This window comes from Amblyomma mixtum, chromosome 5 (assembly GCF_055824585.1).
Source record: "Amblyomma mixtum isolate Tamu chromosome 5, ASM5582458v1, whole genome shotgun sequence".
Taxonomy (NCBI): Eukaryota; Metazoa; Arthropoda; class Arachnida; order Ixodida; family Ixodidae; genus Amblyomma; species Amblyomma mixtum.
In genome coordinates, this window is record NC_143016.1 from 9020341 (window position 1) to 9039172 (window position 18832).

The following is an 18832-nucleotide window of genomic DNA, read 5'->3' on the forward strand; positions in this document are numbered from 1 at the left end:
GCATGATCAATGTGACGCCCTACTACGCTAGCATGCAGTGATTAGGGAGTTTTAGAATAGGGGGCCCCAACGCTTGGGGGCCCCAAGGAAATAGCGAGCCCCAGCGCTACGTAAGAGTGCGCTGGTGAGCTTTAGAATAGGGGTCTCCCCTACGCAGTGGAGCCAGGCTTGCGTTTATCGACTGCAGCACCACTACGGCAAACCAAAAAGATACTCTTAAAAAAGATTTTAAAATATGCGTTCATTTCATCGTCAGAAACTGTTATTATTGCAGACATACGATTTAAGAGTAAAAATTATAAGTGTGTGTTTTTACTGAGTCGAGAAACTCCATTCGAACGTCCCACCAAGTCATCTCTACGGCAACCAAACGATGCGTACTCGCTTATCCTAGCAGCTTTGTAAACACAGAAGCAATCTGAAAATATAGGGCATTTCATCGCTAAAATTTTGTGGTGAGGGCATCATCAGACAAAGCGATAGCTTCGTGTGCCTTTTGTTTGCCGTTAACTTAATACACAGAGTAGCGGCGACAACGAATCGGTGGTGAAGCGGAAGGCCCCGCTTCGACGGGTGCCGCCATGTTGCCTGTACGTAGAGCGGCGTTGGGGCTCACGCCTGTTTGAACCTCGCGCGCTCTCTGACGTCAAACGACGTATACTCGCTAAGCCTAGCAGCAATGTAAACACAGAAGCAATTTGAAAATCTGGGGTGTTTTATCGCTAAAACTTTGGGGTGAGGGCATCATCAGACAAAGCGATAGCTTCGTGTGCCTTTTGTTTGCCGTTAACTTAATACACAGAGTAGCGGCGACAACGAATCGGTGGTGAAGCGGAAGGCCCCGCTTCGACGGGTGCCGCCATGTTGCCTGTACGTAGAGCGGCGTTGGGGCTCACGCCTGTTTGAACCTCGCGCGCTCTCTGACGTCAAACGACGTATACTCGCTAAGCCTAGCAGCAATGTAAACACAGAAGCAATCTGAAAATCTGGGGTGTTTTATCGCTAAAATTTTGTGGTGAGGGCATCATCAGACAAAGCGATAGCTTCGTGTGCCTTTTGTTTGCCGTTAACTTAATACACAGAGTAGCGGCGACAACGAATCGGTGGTGAAGCGGAAGGCCCCGCTTCGACAGGTGCCGCCATGTTGCCTGTACGTAGAGCGGCGTTGGGGCTCACGCCTCTTTGAACCTCGCGCGCTCTCTGACGTCAAACGATGTATACTCGCTAAGCCTAGCAGCAATGTAAACACAGAAGCAATCTGAAAATCTGGGGTGTTTTATCGCTAAAACTTTGGGGTGAGGGCATCATCAGACAAAGCGATAGCTTCGTGTGCCTTCTGTTTGCCGTGAACGTGGGGCAGAGTGCAGCGACAACAACGAATCGGTGGTGTAGTGAGAGGCTCCGCTTCGACGGGCGCCGCCATGTTGCCTGAACGTAGAGCAGCGTTGGGGCGAAATAGCGTTCGCCGCTAACTTTAACCCAAGTTGAAATATACCTGCGCTTAAAAGACACGGACTGAAAGATAGAGACACACACACATAGCGCTGGACTTACAACTGAATCTTTAACCCAAGATGCAGGGCGGGGCTTGCGTTCTGCGCATGCGCACTTCGACGCCCCAAACTTCTTGGGGCCCCCTATTCTAAAATTCCCTATTGAATTCCTCTGCAAGTCCATTGATAACTTGGCAATTTCAATTTACTGAAAGCTGTTGCCAGTCTATGGGGACAACACAGTGAATCATAGTAGTGTGTTTTCATGGCTTGGGATGTTTCAACGTGGTGATTGCAATATCCAGGTCCTATCACGTTCATGTAGACCATCAAGCGTCCAAGCGATGAAAATGCATCAGTTATTGATGAACTCATTTAAGATTTACAGATACATCACCACGAGACAGATTATGAAACACAGAGTTATAGCAAAATGATCCATCTTAGCGCTATCCAGACAACTGGGATAAAGAAAAATATGTGCTCGCTGGGTTTCACGGCTCTTGGCAAAGGAGTTGTTGCAAGTCAGTAAAAATGTGTGTGGTGATCTGCAAAGTTTCTTTGGGGACTGTCCACACTGCTGTCATGAAGTCATTCATGAAGAGTTTCTATCTGTTTGGACAATTGTAGGCTCATCTGCATGGAAAACAGTTTTGAGATAAGTTCATCGCGGTATAATGTGGTATAATGACCAACCTCAAGAGTTTTACAAACATACAAACTTGCATTTGTGTCACGGAAGCAAAATGGCTAGAGTGCAGTAATTCAAATGGATCAGATATTTTGGTGGCATTTTCAAAGGACCAAAGCATCAATACTTCCACATACAAAATATTGTTTCCTTAATGTTTCGCATTTTCGAGCTTCAGTCGATTGTGCAGTACTTTTTGACTGACCTTCGTGCCATTTGCAAACCTTGCAGTGATTACTACATTGAGCTTGCAGACAAATATTTGTGTCAACTTGTTCTCAGTAGTCGGTGCTTTCCAGAAAAAATATTTGGCGTCACTGTGAGGAAGCTGTGTGAAGAAAAAGGGTGCATCAATGTGCGACTTCCAGTCAGCAATGGGGAAAATAGGAAGACAGCTGTTGGATAAAAAAATTTTACTGCACCTGGGTCTATGAATTGGTTCGAGTCCTTATATCTTGTGGTGTGGCTGCGGCCACATTACTGTACTTAACAGATGTCACCGGCATGGTAAGGCCTATTGAGCCAAAGAGGGAAGCGTCTGAGCTGTCACCTGTGTGCTGTCCTCAAGAGCTTTCCATGTTCGATGCTCCACTTGTTGGAGCTAAGCATTTTAAGCTTGCACTAGTCAGCGTGGGGACACAGTGCCCTGATGATGATAGTTGCTACATGCCCCCCCTCTAGAGGGAATGTATGTATTCAAATGAGGTAAAGAAAGGGATGAGCGCTAGCGCAATGCACAAAACAACACAAGAACACGATTGGACAGTATGCACAAGATAGTTAAGTGCAAGACTTGAGGTGGGCCTGGAGGATACGGGAGAGCAGAAAATGTTTGGGGAGAAGTCATTATCAGAGATCTGGGTGGGGCAGCTGGCAGCGCAGGAGGTCTCGGCCAGACACCCTAGGCTGAAGGACGCTGGTCTAACAATGGCCGTGGTGAGCTAGGGCAGACAAGTCAGGAGCCGGGTATCTGAGTGCATGGCATGAAGCAGATATGGAAACTGCTGTGCTGGAAGGGGGAACTCAAAGCACAGCTTGCTGGCAAAGGTTTTTGGTGGCAGATGAGGTAGATAAGCTTGGCAGACACGTTGACGTGCAGTCCTCAGTGAGAGTCCGGGGTAAAATGGGCAGGACTTAGCGGGACTGAGGGGTAAACACAGGTGGTGAAGGGGAGAGCACGGGCGACACATTAGAAGTGTATGGGCTTGCAACAGACTCGAGTTAGTCAGACTGCGTGACTGCTGCTGCTGGAGGTGCGCTGGGTTCGATGAGGTGTGGATGAGTTGGTGCACACAGAGACGCAGCAATGCGAGATAAGCGAAACAGTCACTGATGTTATGGCAAAGGTGAGCAAGCGCAGGGAAGGCAAATGTGGGTCGAGGGGAAGACGCACTTTGAGTGTCAAGTTCACAAGGGAACGTGCTGATGCATGTGTCCCTTAGCCTGCCTTAGGCAACAGAGACTTGCAATGAACTTTCTATTCACATATTTAAAAGACATTGGACATCTCGATAAGCTTTAAATTCACTTGCACGTTACCTTCATGCATTCTTCATGCAGTGAACTTCGTCAGCCCATTTGACAGACTATGCACTCCATCATTCCATAGGTTACATCAATACACGCCATTGCATCCTTAGTACCCTTTTCATGGCCGCATTTTATCTTCGTTTTTTTTTTTTTACCTCTTCCACACTGCTCTCCTTCTGTCTTTCTCTCCTAAATTCCCCTCCCTACGCAGAGTAGCATGCCAGCGATTTTTCAACGCCGGCTAAATTCTCTGCTCTTCATTAAAGAGTCTCTCTCTCTCTCATGTGTACAGTAATGCACAGCACAGGTGGTTGTGACAGGGAGCTGCACTGTGGAATCAGCGCCTGTAATGGCGCACAGCACTTCAGCTGTCAAGGTGTTGCGAGAGGTCAGGGCAGCAGGCGGAGAGACGTCAATGGTTGTCATACGCTGGTGAACGGCTTGTGTGCTGGAGTTGTGGAGGGAGTCAAGAGATGGTGCCACTGCCTGACAGGTGGAGGTGGAAGTCGCGTATGGATTGACTGGGGCTTTGGAGGGCAGTACATCGCAGCAAAGGAGGGAGCGCCTCTCGCAGCTGATCGTATGGCCGGTCTCCTTGAAGCCAGTCCAGGCAGTCATGTGGCAGGGTCACCTATTGGAGAGCATAGCATTGGCCCTGGCCCTGGGAGGACACGTTGTTGATGAAGAAATTCTTCTTGTGCAAGCTAAGAGATGCAAGAGATGAAATATTGGAAGGCTGGCATTCATATATGCTAAATTAGGGATGCATGGGCATCGAGATGGGAAAGTGACGGACTTGGGTCAAGACCGGGAAGGTCTAGGGGACTTGCTGCAGAGGTGCTCACCGTTGAGTACAATAATTGTGGCTGCTGTCATGCTGCAAACTGATCTTTCACACAATTCAAATTAGCAGCACAAAATGAACCAAATGCTCATTGTTGCTAATCAGAGACATGCTGATTCCTCAAATTTTAGTGGTGCTAGCAAAATTTTAGTAGTGGCTGTTGAACATGGGTACATTAGTTACTATAGTAGAATGTGCCAATATTATAGTACCCACATTTTATTCCTTCATGATTTGGGCTTTTGGGGGTTAATCTAACAGCATTATTTGTTTCGCTGAGTCGACTCCTAGAGCACATTGGTAACACAGGAAAATGCAAGCTCAGGACTTGTACATATGGTGAACAGCTCGGTCTCCATATCCTTTACATGAATACCAAATTTAAGAGGAGTGCACACTATGCCTTTTTAATCGCCTTTTTTCTTTTTTGTTATTCGCAAAGTTAGGGATTTAGAGTATGGCATGATTTGAAGAAACCCTGCATTTTGTCCTTGCACAGAGCCCTTATTTTCTGTGTTCTAGTGCAGCTGCTTTTCAGTTGACAGTGCATGAACTGTGGTACAGAAAACAAAGCATGAGCACTGAAACTTTTGTGTCACTGCATGCATGTGAGTTTACACAGGTTTTGCAGATTTCACAATGTTAATGCTTGCTGAGGAGGTGCTGAAGATGTCGGCTTTGTAGGTTGACCTGAGGTGAGTTTCCATGTCCCTGTAAGCATTGTGGCTCATTTTGCAGTCTTTGTGCACATAGTATTTCTGCTCATGGGCTAGTTTGGTCATCTGGGAAAAAGATCCATGAGGCAGCTTTTGTACTTAAACCCGTGTAGCTAACTTCTGGTTTCTGAATGCTTTAGCTCTTGCTCAGATTTGGCTGTTAGTATTGCACATTAGTCGTGCAGGGCAAGTAGTAATTGTATATTTTGATGTGATCAGTTCAAGATAATGTAATATGTACATAAACACCCACAAGTGTCCACCACATTCCACTACTTGACGTGTGAAAGACATAGATAGGTTTTCTCCCTTCTTGTGGCACTTTTATTTTTCACTGGTCTCGTCCAAAGAGTCCCTACAAAAAATGTTGGCTTAGTTGAAATCTGACTAGCGACACCAAAGCCCATGCATGCTTTCTCAAGTGTCAGTTGCTGTTCATGTCAGAAGTGTCACTAGTAGATGGGGGGGTCGAGGTGTGCAGGGAAGGGAGCGGATTACAGCATGAGGACAGAGACAGGGGCAACAGTGCATAGAAGGGTTTGACATGCCAGGCCACCCGAGCAGGTGCTGGTCACCTTAGTGATGCCTCTGGTTTGCACCTTCCTTCTCTGTGCCTAATCACTGCCTTTTGTGAGCACCTACAAAGTGCGCAATAAGAGAGAAATATGTTTCTTGTTCACTGGATGCTACTATGTTGTCACACTCAATCTTAGAGAATGGAAGCATGATCCTCAAGTTTTCTTTTTTTTGCATGTGTTGGAAATTACAAGCTGCTACCTTTGCAGCATAGTGTGAGTGTTCGTTGCTTGCAAATTGTAGGCATTGCACTTGGATGTTTTGTACATGCTGTTGTGCTATTTTATCATTGCATTTTTCTCAAGCGTGTTTTTAAATTTATGCATTATAACCTTCAGTAAAACTTCTCCCTTCACTGTGCAGTGTCTGCCTTTAGTCTATAAAGTCTCCCTATGAAGGAAAAAGGCCTAACTGCTTCAAATAATTTGTTTTGTAACAAACATACTCAGTGATTTTGTCCTATTGCTTCCTTTTTACAACGAAAGAACCTATAAAAAAAAGCTGAAAGCTCACAACCAGAATGCCTGAGCACTTTGTTATTATTTCATTTTTAATTGGAGTTCAATAAAAATTGTTTATTTGTGGTTCAGCTGTGAAATGGAAAGAGTAACGTTTCATAGTGGTTCACATTTGCAGTTGACAAATCCATTTCGACAGTTGGCCATGTTTCTCATGGTTTAGATTAATGCATCTTTTTCTCTAACATACCATTCCTGAAGACAGCAGAGTAGCATCTGTGACTCTCCAGCATATGCAACATGCTTTTATGTGTGCTTGGCTGAATATCTCATTGTGTTGCTGAATGTATTCTTTCAAACTAAATTTAGTTCGCATTCAGTTCCAGTTTGTCAACTCGTTCCTGTCACTGTTCTACATCGCCTTCTACCTCCAAGACATGGAGCAGCTAAGAGAGGCATGTACTTCCTGTCTCACATTCTCATTTTACCTGTTTTTGACCCTGGCTTTTAGGCTCAGGTCTGATTTTCACTCATGACCAATGAACAATATATAGTCACAAGTGGGAGCTTTCTAATTAGCTTCACTTTTTGGACAGCTTGGTCCAGTGAGTTTGCTCTAAAACTTTTTCAGCTGAATTTTTTGGCACTATCAATGCGTGCACTGCCTAGTTATGTTGAACCATCTTAGTCGCGCTGTTAAATTGAAGTTTAAAGCGACACCCTGATACCTCACTGCTTTTTAGTAAGTACTAATGTCACCAGATTTGCTTCAAACAATAATTGTTATATTTTACCCAAGGTTCCTACTAACTGTGATAAACAGGGAGTTCACTTTTCATCTGTCACATTCTGGTATACACTCCCATTGGATATAAAATCATCAAAGGCTCGCAAATTTAAAAAAAGCTAAAAATCTTTACTTTGGCCTCTATTATTATTTAGTTTACATTTCCGTTTTTATTACTATTACTGTCCATTTCTCATTTTTAAGCACTAGCTTAAGGGTCTCGTGCCACAGAAAAAGCGTGAGCATTGACTGGAGCAAAAAATTCTGGATTGGTCGGCTGGCGTGGCAGCGTGGCGCAAATGATTAGTGTAGTGGTGCCAGCATGCGGCGACTGCCTGCACTAAGACATGCCGCAGAGCGCCACGACACCAAAGCTGTAACAGCATGATCGCCGGCGAAAATGCAGTGAAAGATGTGGCAGAGCTGCTGCTCGCCACTGCCCATGGTCACGCCAAGCATGTGCAGCGACCTTGACTTGAACGAATCAGTTTTCTCACCTGGCAGGATCACACTTAGTTGCAGCTTGTGTTTGCTGCATGTTCTTTGTGTTCGCCTTGCAGTCTGCTCAGTAATAGACACTTTTAGTTGCTGCGTACATAGTGACATTGCGTACGCAACGCTCACTACGTTCCGTACGCTGTAAAGGACACCCCCGTCCTGAAACACTGAAAGCGCTGTAGCGCTCGGCTGAACATTTTTCAGTTTCTGACAATATGAATAGTATATTACTGTTTTCAATGGAGGAAAAAATGTATAATGTTTAATGAAGTGTAAAAGTAGGCACATGACTAAAAAAAATTATTCGACAGGTGCGGTTGCTATGACGATAAACGTACACAACGTTAGTTAGGCTTAAAAGGTCAAAAATCGCCTCATTATCTGAAAAACAAGGGGCATTTGTCCCTAATATTTTGGCGTGTGGGTGAGAGTAGACAAAATAAAAGCTAACAGCCCAGTTTAGAGCGAGCCATCGCATTGAAGAAAGCAGCGGCGAAGTGAAATCGTCCGAAGCGGGCGAGATGGTCGCCGCCATGTTCTCTACACAGCACGTAGCGTCCCGCGTTGCGTACGCTACGCTATGCTTTACAGCGGGCGGGCGTCCGCAACGTGCGGCTAGATATGTTGCGTTCTGCGCATGCGCATTCGTTACCCGCGGTGTCGTTGCGTACGCAAGCTCACTGCGTACGTCCGACTAAAAGTGTCTAATATAATTTCCAGTTACAGATGTGCATTTTACTCATGTTCTCAATTACATCACATAGTAATCGTGATGCTCACTAAATATACGAAGCGATCATGTCATACCCTTGAAGCAGAGCTTAAGTGTCCTTCGAATTTTTGCAGTTGCTCACTGTGTGTTTATATGTACTTCCTGCTCTCTTTCTGTTCTTTTTTACTATCACTCTCTAGTGTGCATTTTGTTAGGTGTACTAGGGTGTTTTTTAATTTCTACATTTTGTATAATATGCAGCCATGTTTATTTTATTGCCTTATTATTTACATTTCAGCTAATTACTCCCTAGTTATGCTGTTGCTGGCTAATCCATCTAGTGTCTTTTCATTTATAAAGGAGGTCTTATTACTGTTTTTAATTTCGGGACGTGCTGCTGTACATGCATGTGTTGTATTATTTTGGCATGCTAATAAATATGATTCTGAATGTCTCTTACCATGCATTCTGTATATGTCTCCTAGAAAGAATTTTGCACATCAGTGAGTCTTCATAATTCTTTTAGAGATCTCAACCCCAGGTGGTCGAAATTTCCGGAGCCCTTCACTACGGCGTCTCTCATAGTCTTTTTGGGAAATTTCCGGAGCCCTTCACTACGGCGTCTCTCATAGTCTCAGTCGCTTTGGGACGTTAAACCCCATAAATAAACACACAAACAAACATCATTTTTTGTTTTTGTTTTTTAAGAGGTGGCCTCTAGTACAGCACTTAAATAGTGATTGCCTATACACGAACCTGGGAACACATCCTACACTGAAGGGGAAAAAATACACTGGTTTGTCATCTTATCATTGTAGTTAAATGGATTGCAGAAACATTTCCAGATTTGTTATTATTCTTGCTGCTGCATGCTATTTATTACAGTGTTTTGCTTCTGTCAGCACTTTTTTACCTAATAAGTTGCTGAAAAATGGGCTCTTAAAAATTGAATTTGTTCCTTCACTTTCTCTGTGGAAGAATCTGTGCTGTTGACTCATTCCTCCCCAGCCTCACAGTGAAAGGAAGATTTGTGTGTTATTTTGAAAATTTCCTTTCATTGAATCTGCCTGATCACTTTGTGTTAGCCTCATATCTGAAAATATGAAGTTACGTTACGTGTCTGGCACTTCGATGGTTGTCTTTAGCTTACAAAATCCTTATTAGCATTAGCAAAAGTGACATGGCTACTATTTACAGTGTCTATTCTATCTGTATAAACTGAGGTAGTTTGTTTAACATAGTATGTTTATATGTATGCACTGGCTACCAAGTGTATCGCAGGGTGTTGGCTTATGAAGGCAGTGTTTCAGAGGAGCAAAATCCATATTTGTCTCTGACCTTCCCCGTCAATAAATTTACATATATTTCAGGCAATTTCAGTTGAGTCTGCATACTCAAATACTTTGGCTCCATACTATTCCAAACGAACCTGACTATACCTCTGTTCAAAGCATACTCAAATACTTTGGCTTTGAACAGAGGTATAGTCAGGTTCGTTTGGAATAGTATGGACGCAGCAGAGTGTCTGTTGCTTCAGTTTACTGCAAAGTAAGAAGAAAGAGGAGAGGTATGTATATAGTGAGTACAAATAGGCTGTGGATGTAGTCATACACAGATTATGCATTTGTTTGTGTGTTTCACACTTATATTTCTCTGTCATCGGGCCATTTGCAACTGAGCATATATGTTCCATTGTAGTGAGGGGCTGGGATTGATGCTCAGTTCTTTCTGCCATTATCGCAGCTTGAGCTGACAGTGGACATTGTCTCTTCCTCTGTGCTGTAGCAACTTGCAACGCTGTTGATCACACGCCAAGTCCTGGGCAACATCAAGGAGAGCGTCATACCATTCTTGGTGGAGCGGCTTCACTTGGCATGCCTGGAGTTGAGCAACAGTGATGAGTCTTCATCAAGGTTCAATTCATTTTCAACACTTGTGAAGTAAAAACTAAGATCATGGAAGTAAATCATGAGCAGCTGAAGAATGTGAAAAGCATCTTGCTTGATGCTCTCTGCATGTTTTGCATGATCTTGAAAACAAGGTTTCATAAATTTAAAATGTGCACCTGTTTTGTACTTCGAAGCATTTGACGTTTGATATGAACCTCCCCTGTGCTTTCCATAATTCTTTATTGGACACATTGAAATATGGTGAGGAGATAATTGGTAATGTTTTGTTTGTTAATGTTTTAGGTTGTTCTCTTTGGCTCACATAAGTCAGATTGTTTTGATTATCGGTAAGGAAGAACTAGTGCTCACGTAACCACCCACATCGGATGCAAAAGTGTGAATGCTACATTCTGGTTGACTGGAGCTGCCATTTGTGCATCGTTTCATCATCGTGATTGGTGGCTGAGTAAAGCCCATTGCAGGACTAAAGACCAGTAACATCCAGTTGCCATTGTCATGAACCATTCACAGTCACCTTTTTCCTGCAGGCTTCTAACCTCATCACTCTGCTTTGTTCTGTGCTGCCATCAGCTACATTCCCTTTACAGTTGTTGTATGTTTCCATATCCTGCCCAAGTTTAAAATTCTGTTCATTTTTCAGCACAAGCATCAACTTGCATTTGTTCTCTGCTCCATGCTTCTACTGTCATCCACTGTCCTAATTCAGTGCAGCCTTTGTGCTTTGGCAGAGTTGTGAGAAGGCTAGCTGTCATGGCTGTTAGTTCATTTGGTGCCTGTGTTTCAGTTCCAGCACAACACCTGAGGAAAGTCCAGGTACCCCCAGTGCATCACCGCCCAAGTTGAGCCAGGGTGAAATAGAGTGTGCCATGTTTAAGGTGAGTCCCCACTTCACAGCACAAAATATGGGCTTTAAACACTATTTGTTTGTGACATCTATTGTTAGGGCATCTGTAAATGTGCACCCTTTCTCAAGTAAAGCATTTATGTACAAGGTGTTGCCATGAAGGATGGATTGTTACAGATAAATGAATCATGGATGAAACAATATAAATGCAAACAAGAATAATGCAATCTTGTTTCATGACCCTTAAGCCATGGCATTGCTCAATTTGCTTATGGCATGCAGTGAGTGCTTTCTTTTTTATCTTGAAGACTGACCTAAATATTTGAAGTTGTGAGTTTGTTTGTTTTGACAGTTCAGCTTCATTTATCAGTGACAGCAGTAGTAGTCGTAGCATGTATAACACTTTTTTTTGGACACAAATCAAGTTTTACCTTGTACATTGGTAGTAAATGCTACAAAAGCCTTAAAGGGGCTGTGAAACACTGCTTGGGGGGATACCGGCTATACTTCAGGTGGATTTTTTATGTCACACAGATGCTGACTTAAAAAGAATTACAGGAATCGATGCACAGGAATGGGAGTTATTCAATGAAGAAATTTCAAAATACAAGCAAACAAAACGCTGCCCTCAACTCGATTTTGGCGGGGCTTCCCACTCCTATTTCGCTCTCCCAATGACGGCACCTGGCACAACCAATCAAACCAGCCTGCCAGAGCACGTCGCGGAAGTTTGCACTCCACGGTTGCCTGCTCTCTGTTACTCGTTCTTGCTGAGACTGGCAGCGTCGTTTCCACGCCAGAGCCCCTGGTGGTGTATTTTTATTTTACTTGCTTTGCAGGGCTTTTATCTAAGGCAAAAAAGTTGTTTTTGTTGATCTAATATAAAATGCAGACAGGTGACAAAATGTTTCTCTATTTATTCGCACAATTTGTAGTATATTTACTGTTTGTCCAATCATCAGCTCGCGCCAGGTGATGTCATATCCGCTGCTAAAACCCGCCACTGTGTGGCGACACCATCAGAGCCATGAATTTGTTTTTGGGAGGACATTAAAATATTAAGAAACGGAATATATGCGGTATTACCGATGCCAATAGCACCATTATAACTCACTGTATGCGATCAACTGGCGAAACAGTCAACTAAGATTGTGTGTTTCTGAGCCCCTTTAACCATATGAAAGAAAACATGATCTACCACTGTGTCTTCACTGTTAGTAGGATGTGTCAGTACAAAAATTTGTGCATGCAGTGTTTTTTTGCATGCAATGTCCTTCATGAAAGCATATCTGGCAGCTGCTTATCAGAAGATGCATGCTGGGGAATCTATCTACCAGGCAGCACATGTGTACCATTTCTTGCTGTTTAATCGGTGGCTTTTATCAGGCTACAGTGGCATCGCAAATTGACCAGAGCCTGTGTGCTTCCCTTCAGTAGTGGTTTCTGCATATACAAGTTGAAATTGGAGGATACTGGCCTGGGCAGTGTCATGGTTGTAGTTTTCTTACTTTCGATCTTGTCAAGAATTGAAGCTATTAAGAAGTCAATCTTGTCTTGCCTGCTAGCTTTTGGTTGTCCTAGACCTTTTTCCTAATATATAGTTGAGCCAGTTGGGCTTTTCACATTTTTTTGACTGGCTGCTTAAGTGGTGGCTGCATAAATTGTTTCTTTCATGGTTATTTTTAGAGTTAGCAATTCAAACTGCCTGGGTCATGTTTTCCAACTCTCGCTGCCTTTTAAAAAGCCCAGTTCAGTCTTCTCCCTCCTTCATTTTTCTATAACATTTGAACTCATTGCATGGCCTTTCTTTGTGAATGCCCGCAAAAGCTTTTGGGTGTTATGTAATGTTTGAGTTCTTGTGGATGGCTTATGAGACAGGCTTCTCTTCTTTCTTCTATGGGACATAGTACGAAGGCACCTTTGAGGATTACCTGGAGATGTTCATCCAGTTTGGTCATGTAACCCTCTTCTCTTCGGCGTTCCCCTGGGCTGCCCTGTGTGCCCTGCTGAACAACCTGGTCGAAGTGCGCAGCGATGCCTTCAAGCTCTGCTTTGTCTTCCAACGCCCTTTTGCCCAACAGGCCAACAGCATCGGCACTTGGCAGGTGGGCACAATGTCTACTGCAAAACCACTAATTTGGAGGTTTAGAGCCTTTCAAAGTCACATCTTGTACGTGCACCTCGAGAGCATAGGAAAAGGAGGCAGAAAAAGAAATCGCATCAGTATCCACAACTTGGAGTTGGCGCGAACAGATCAGCTTCAAAGGCTGCTGTGCAAGACCGCTAGCTATTGTCCAGCCGAAGACGCGTGAGTCCATCTGCGGAGTGAACAGTCATGTGCCTTTCCTTCCAGCGCAAGGTTTACACTCCATTGCTTTGGAGGAAAGGAAAGGTGCATAACTGGCTCCCCTGGGTCAGTAGGCGCCTCACTTGAGGTTTGAGGTATGTGGCAGTGGTGTCCACTTGCAAAAAACTGGGCTTTCGCACAATATATTTCATGCTTAGCAATGCTAAACCACCAGTCATTTTTTCCTGCTCATCTCTAATTTCTGCAACATACTCATGAAATTGGCTGGTTCGATTAGCTAGTGTGACCTGCGGCGGCGTATAGGCCATTTCACGTGTGTAAAGGCAATATATATATGGCATTATTGGCAATATATATATGGCAGAGAATGTGTCATGTGATACTCAGTGTTTCTTTCATAGTTTACGCCCTCGTATGCTTTGCAGATGTAATCGCTGTGCTGCAAACATTGTAATGTTTGCAGTAAAGAACTGTTTTATGAAATTATAGCAACGTTGTGGAATTAGTAACGTGCTGTTATTGATTAGACTCACTTTTCTTATATCATTACCTCATAGGTAAAGGTAGAAAACTACCTTTAAGACAAACCCTGCTCTTAAAGCAACCTTGAGGACATAATGAAATTGGTCTGTGTTGACAGATAACCACATTCTATTGACAAAAACACTACTTTCACTGAAAACGGAGTTTTTATAGACTAGAAACCTGATGGGATGTGATGTTTGAGATGCTTCTTTTAAAGGACTATAGACACATAATTTTTGTTGCATGTTTTCTTCTTTCAAATTATGTGTTACACATTGGAGTACATAGATCACCAGGTGGTGTTTGCCTACGTCCGCCAAATAATTTATAATTGAATTTCTTATCTCATGCTGTTTCAGTTTCAGTTTCGTCAACCGAACGATGGCTGCGACGTGTAGTTCACACTTAGGTCACATGAGGCCCGAAAATACCTGAAATGTAAGTGCTGAAACATGGTTTTAATAAGCTGCAACACATAAACCAGCCTGCCTCAAGAACTGCAATGACAACAAATGACATATCGGCAGTTATATTGTCATTTTTCTCGTGCCTCATGGGACCTAAGTATATGAACTACATGTCACGGCCATCATTCGGTTGATGAAACTGAAACCAAAATAGCATGAAAGAAGAAATTCAGTTATAAATTATTTAGTGGTTGTAGGCGAATACCACGTAGTGATCCGTGTATTCTAAAGTATAATGCATCGTTTGAAAGAAGAAAGCTCGCAAAAAAATATTTGGTGTCTGTAGTTAAGCTGGGCTTCCAATAAATGAGGAGATTCAATTACAAGGTCCCATCACACTTATCTTATATGTGGCCTTGTGTGATAAGGTGCTGCTAGAAATGTTGCCACAAGCTGGTTTGATATACTGGGGCCATTTAGGCATTTTATCTTGCTAAGCATCATTTACAGTCATAGTGCATGTTTTTGTATAGGTGGCCATGGAGGCCATGGGTGTGCTGGCAGTGGTCGTCAACTGTGCACTGATGGGCACCCTGGGTCAAGTGCAGCGCCTCTGGCCTTCACTCAGTCCCCTTGAGGTCTTGCTTGGGCTTGTGGTTCTAGAGGTGAGCTCTTTTAATGCGAAAGCATTAGTATATATCCCATTAGCACAAAGGCCGTCCGCTGCTGTCTATGGCACGAAATTCAGTTGATGCGGTACATCGATGTACGATGTCACAACACATGTAAGCGAACATGTGTAGTCATGAATGATGAAACGTAACTTACTATGACCTATGAAGGCAATCACTTATACCTATGACCCATAGTCGTTCTGCAATGTGTCATTACTGAGCACTTTACAAGTAACATAATTAAAGAAAGGTGTATATAGAGTTTGTACAAAGTATGCATAGTCGTGCCTCGTAGTCATAGTCATGACTCAGTCAGTCTGCAATGTAGCATGACTCACTCTTTAATGCTTTCACATTCTCACACATAAGCAATCATAAGTTTCTCTGATTAGTTTTTTTTTTTATCCTTTTCTTCCACTATCTGTGCCTTTGTTTCCATTCGTTTTCATCTTTTCACTAGGGAAGCATTCTCATTATTGTAAAGATTGCGCAAAGCCACTTGGCAAGCTGTTTGAAACTGCCAAGCATTTGGGAACTGACTGCATTGCTTTGAAATAAAGTGGGGAATTGTAGCTCGTGATACCCTTCACAAGCTTATGGAGTTTGTGCTTGATCACTGAACCCTCTTTGTGTCCTAACATTGCACTCTTCCTTTAAATTTTCTCTTTTACCAATTTTGAAGTCATGGCTTCAAGCAAGAGGCAGCTGTAGCATCTCCATGTCAGTGATCTGATCTGGATGAAAATGCCTCATTGCTGATATTGGATAGCTTCTTTTCTGAGGTCAGTTAGTGACCGTAGAAAAAAGCAAACAGATCTCACATATTAAAGCACTGAGGAAAGATAACTGTGCTGGCTGTGCTCACCATTTCATTTCAGCGCTCTGCTACTCACCAGGAAGATAATTGCTGTACTGAAGAAATCAAATCAATTATAAAATGCTCACAAAGTGCATATGTTATAAAGGAGTAATTACTGACATCCACCCAAGTGCAGCCAAACGGCTTCAAAGGAAAGGAAGGAAGTTTCTGAGAAAGTTGTTTAGCTTTCCTTTGTAGCCGTTTGGCTGCGCTTGGGTGGATGTGAATGAGTAATTGCTCCTTTATTACAAACCTGCTCCACCTTGGGAGATTCTCCTAAAACATTTGACCAAAGTGCATATGATCTGAAATCATGCCTAGCTGCTTCTAAGGTTAACTCTTTCTCAGCCAAGAACATACAGCGTCAATCACCCATGACTGAAGGATGTGAGCGCCTATATCAAAGCTGTTGTGGTGGCGCCATGCACATCGCACCATTGTCGCCAGGGTGTAATTTTTAAACTTGCTATGAAACTGATGCCACAGTGATGCCACTGATGCCCCATTGCACTCCTGGAAAAATGTCCACTCATTTTCATGCATATTATGTTCTCACTTGATATATTGCTGTCCACTTTTTCTTCAAATCAAATCAAATAAGAATTTATTGAGGTCATGCAAGATGTGTGCTTATAACTCATTATATAGGAGAGGGTCCCAAAGTCAGGAGTCTGTTACTGGACCCTCCATAGATTAAAGGTGCACTGAAGAGGAATCTGAACTCGTCTTTTTGCCGCGGGAACTCGATCTACACGTTCCAAGCATTCTTAAAAACTTCGACTTATTGCCCTGTGTGGCCGATTTCCCTTATGAAATCGAATTAACGTCTGGCTCCCGCCTTTATTTTTTTAATTCTCCCCATACGGTGGGCGGAGACGACCAACGCGTGGAGCGCCTTTCACCCAGTCCCGTGGAGGCTTTGCTTTCGCTTTATTCTGTTTTTTAGGTTTCCATGAATAAATAGTTTCATTCGCAGATAATATAGCTGCAAAATAAGCCCGCAGAAATAAAAATACGCGCGGACTACTTGCTCCTACAAATTACTACGTATTACTCCGCCGATGGCAGAGCCGCAAGCCGCCACGGGACTGCGTGAAAGGCACTCCACGCGTTGGTCGACTCCGCCCACCGTACGGGGAGAATTAAAAAAAAAAGGCGGGAGCCGGGCGTTAATTCGATTTAATTAGGGAAATCGGCCACACAGGGCAATAATTCGCAGCTTTTAAGAATGCTCGGAACGTGTAGATCGAGTTCCCATGGCAAAAAGACGAGTTCAGATTCCTCTTCAGTGCACCTTTAATTCTAAACTACAAAGAAATGAGCAGCAACATAGACAAGTATTGCACAACAGTAACAATGCTAATATACATAGAAAAATGTTACATGTGATGCTAACGAAACAGCTTGATTTTTTTTCAGGGTAAAAAACATGTTAACATGTTGCTTCGAGATGCAAATGTGAAAATAGGGGCGTTGCAGTAAAAATGGGCAGAAAAAAAAAATGGCCTTCACTGTCTAGTGCGGTGGCATGCTTTCTTTCTGACTCATGTTGATAGAAGTTTTGTATATGAAAGAACACAACACCATATCGACGTATATCATCATCATCAATGCTGGCAATGTGTATATGCATGATCAGAGCAGTCAATTATAGCATTTGATTGCTTGTTTTCTTATAATTCTGACCATGTTGGACCTTCAGTCTTGACGTTTAGAGGATCTGCATGGCTTGATGTTTTGCTTGATACTGCAAGCGTTCAGAGAACATCATTGTTGTCGGAAGATCGGAAGCGGGCAGAGTGGGCGAGGGAACAAACGTGGGTTAATGACATCCTAGTTGAAATCAAGAGGAAGAAGTGGGCTTGGGCAGGGCATGTAATGCGAAGGCAAAGAGTGGATTCCAAGAGAAGGCAACATGCGGGGGGTGGGGGCAGCAGAAAGTAAGGCGGGCGGATGAGATTAAGAAATTTCGGGGGTACGGTGGCTGCAGCTGGCGAGGGACAGGGTTAATTGGAGAGACATGGAAGAGGCCTTTGCCCTGCAGTGGGCGTAGTCAGGCTGACGACGGCGATGATGATTTGAAACTCAATTTGCAAGATGCCTATAGAAACCCTCGAGATTAGGCACTAATGCTGACTGGCAGCTGGCTGCCTGCCAATTCAGTGCAGCATCACTGAGATAAAGAAAAGTAGAGAGAGAATGGAACGAGCACCTTATCTTCAGCATTATTGTTGATAACTCTCTGCAAATTTCATCAACAGCAAGAAGCAGCTAGGACTTGTCTGAGGAGCCTGAGGTGTATGCAATGCAGACCACTGCCGTCGTGTTGGTATCCAATAAATTGAAATTAATGCTGGTGCGATAGGTTTCTAATGCTTAGCACTATGTGCAAATATTTCTTTTGCAGATGTGTTTTTTTCTACTGCCCAGTTTAAAGCGTATTGTGAGGGGTTCTGCTTACAAATCTTGATGCACTAGTATAGAACAAACTAGCTTTTGTTTAGGGTAACAACTTGTTTACTACACTTATCATATGCTAATGGAGCAGTTATTTTGAGGATCTTTTTTAGGTCTTTTTCTTACATAGTTAGTATTTGTGTTGAAGTGGCCGGTCATTTTCTTCTCCAGCATGTGGTCCTGTGCATCAAGTTTGCCATCGCTTATGCCATTCCTGATGTTCCTGAGTGGGTGGCTACCGAGATGGCCAAGACAGAATTTCGCCGAAGGGAAGCTGCCAAGGTACTGTGCTACCTCGAAATGAATGAAGCAAAACTGACAGAATTCTGTGCCCTATTCGAAAAAAGGGTAGTGTTACACATGCTTGCAAAGTAAAAAGGATCAATCAGTATGCACTTTGGCATGCGGAAGTGTGTAGTAACATGTTGTTCATCTGTTGTTCTGTCCTCAAAACATTTGAGTTGCTATCCTGCAAAAAAGAATTGCGCATTTTACAGGCTTGTATGAGCAGCCTTTCCATATTTGTTCATGGTACTCAGAGTA

The 18832-nt window shown here is 43.3% G+C and overlaps 1 protein-coding gene across 2 annotated transcripts in view; it reads left to right on the forward strand.

The window, feature by feature from the left end:
* Nucleotides 1-18832, forward strand: part of LOC149341283 (anoctamin-8-like) — a 37243-nt gene that overhangs the window by 14235 nt on the left and 4176 nt on the right. For both annotated transcript variants that reach the window (XM_089543294.1, XM_089543296.1), the window contains exons 11-16: nucleotides 6689-6763; nucleotides 10091-10218; nucleotides 11000-11090; nucleotides 12967-13164; nucleotides 14833-14964; nucleotides 18461-18571. In XM_089543294.1, coding sequence (XP_089399420.1) covers nucleotides 6689-6763; nucleotides 10091-10218; nucleotides 11000-11090; nucleotides 12967-13164; nucleotides 14833-14964; nucleotides 18461-18571 — 735 coding nt within the window. The remainder of the gene's footprint in view (nucleotides 1-6688; nucleotides 6764-10090; nucleotides 10219-10999; nucleotides 11091-12966; nucleotides 13165-14832; nucleotides 14965-18460; nucleotides 18572-18832) is intronic.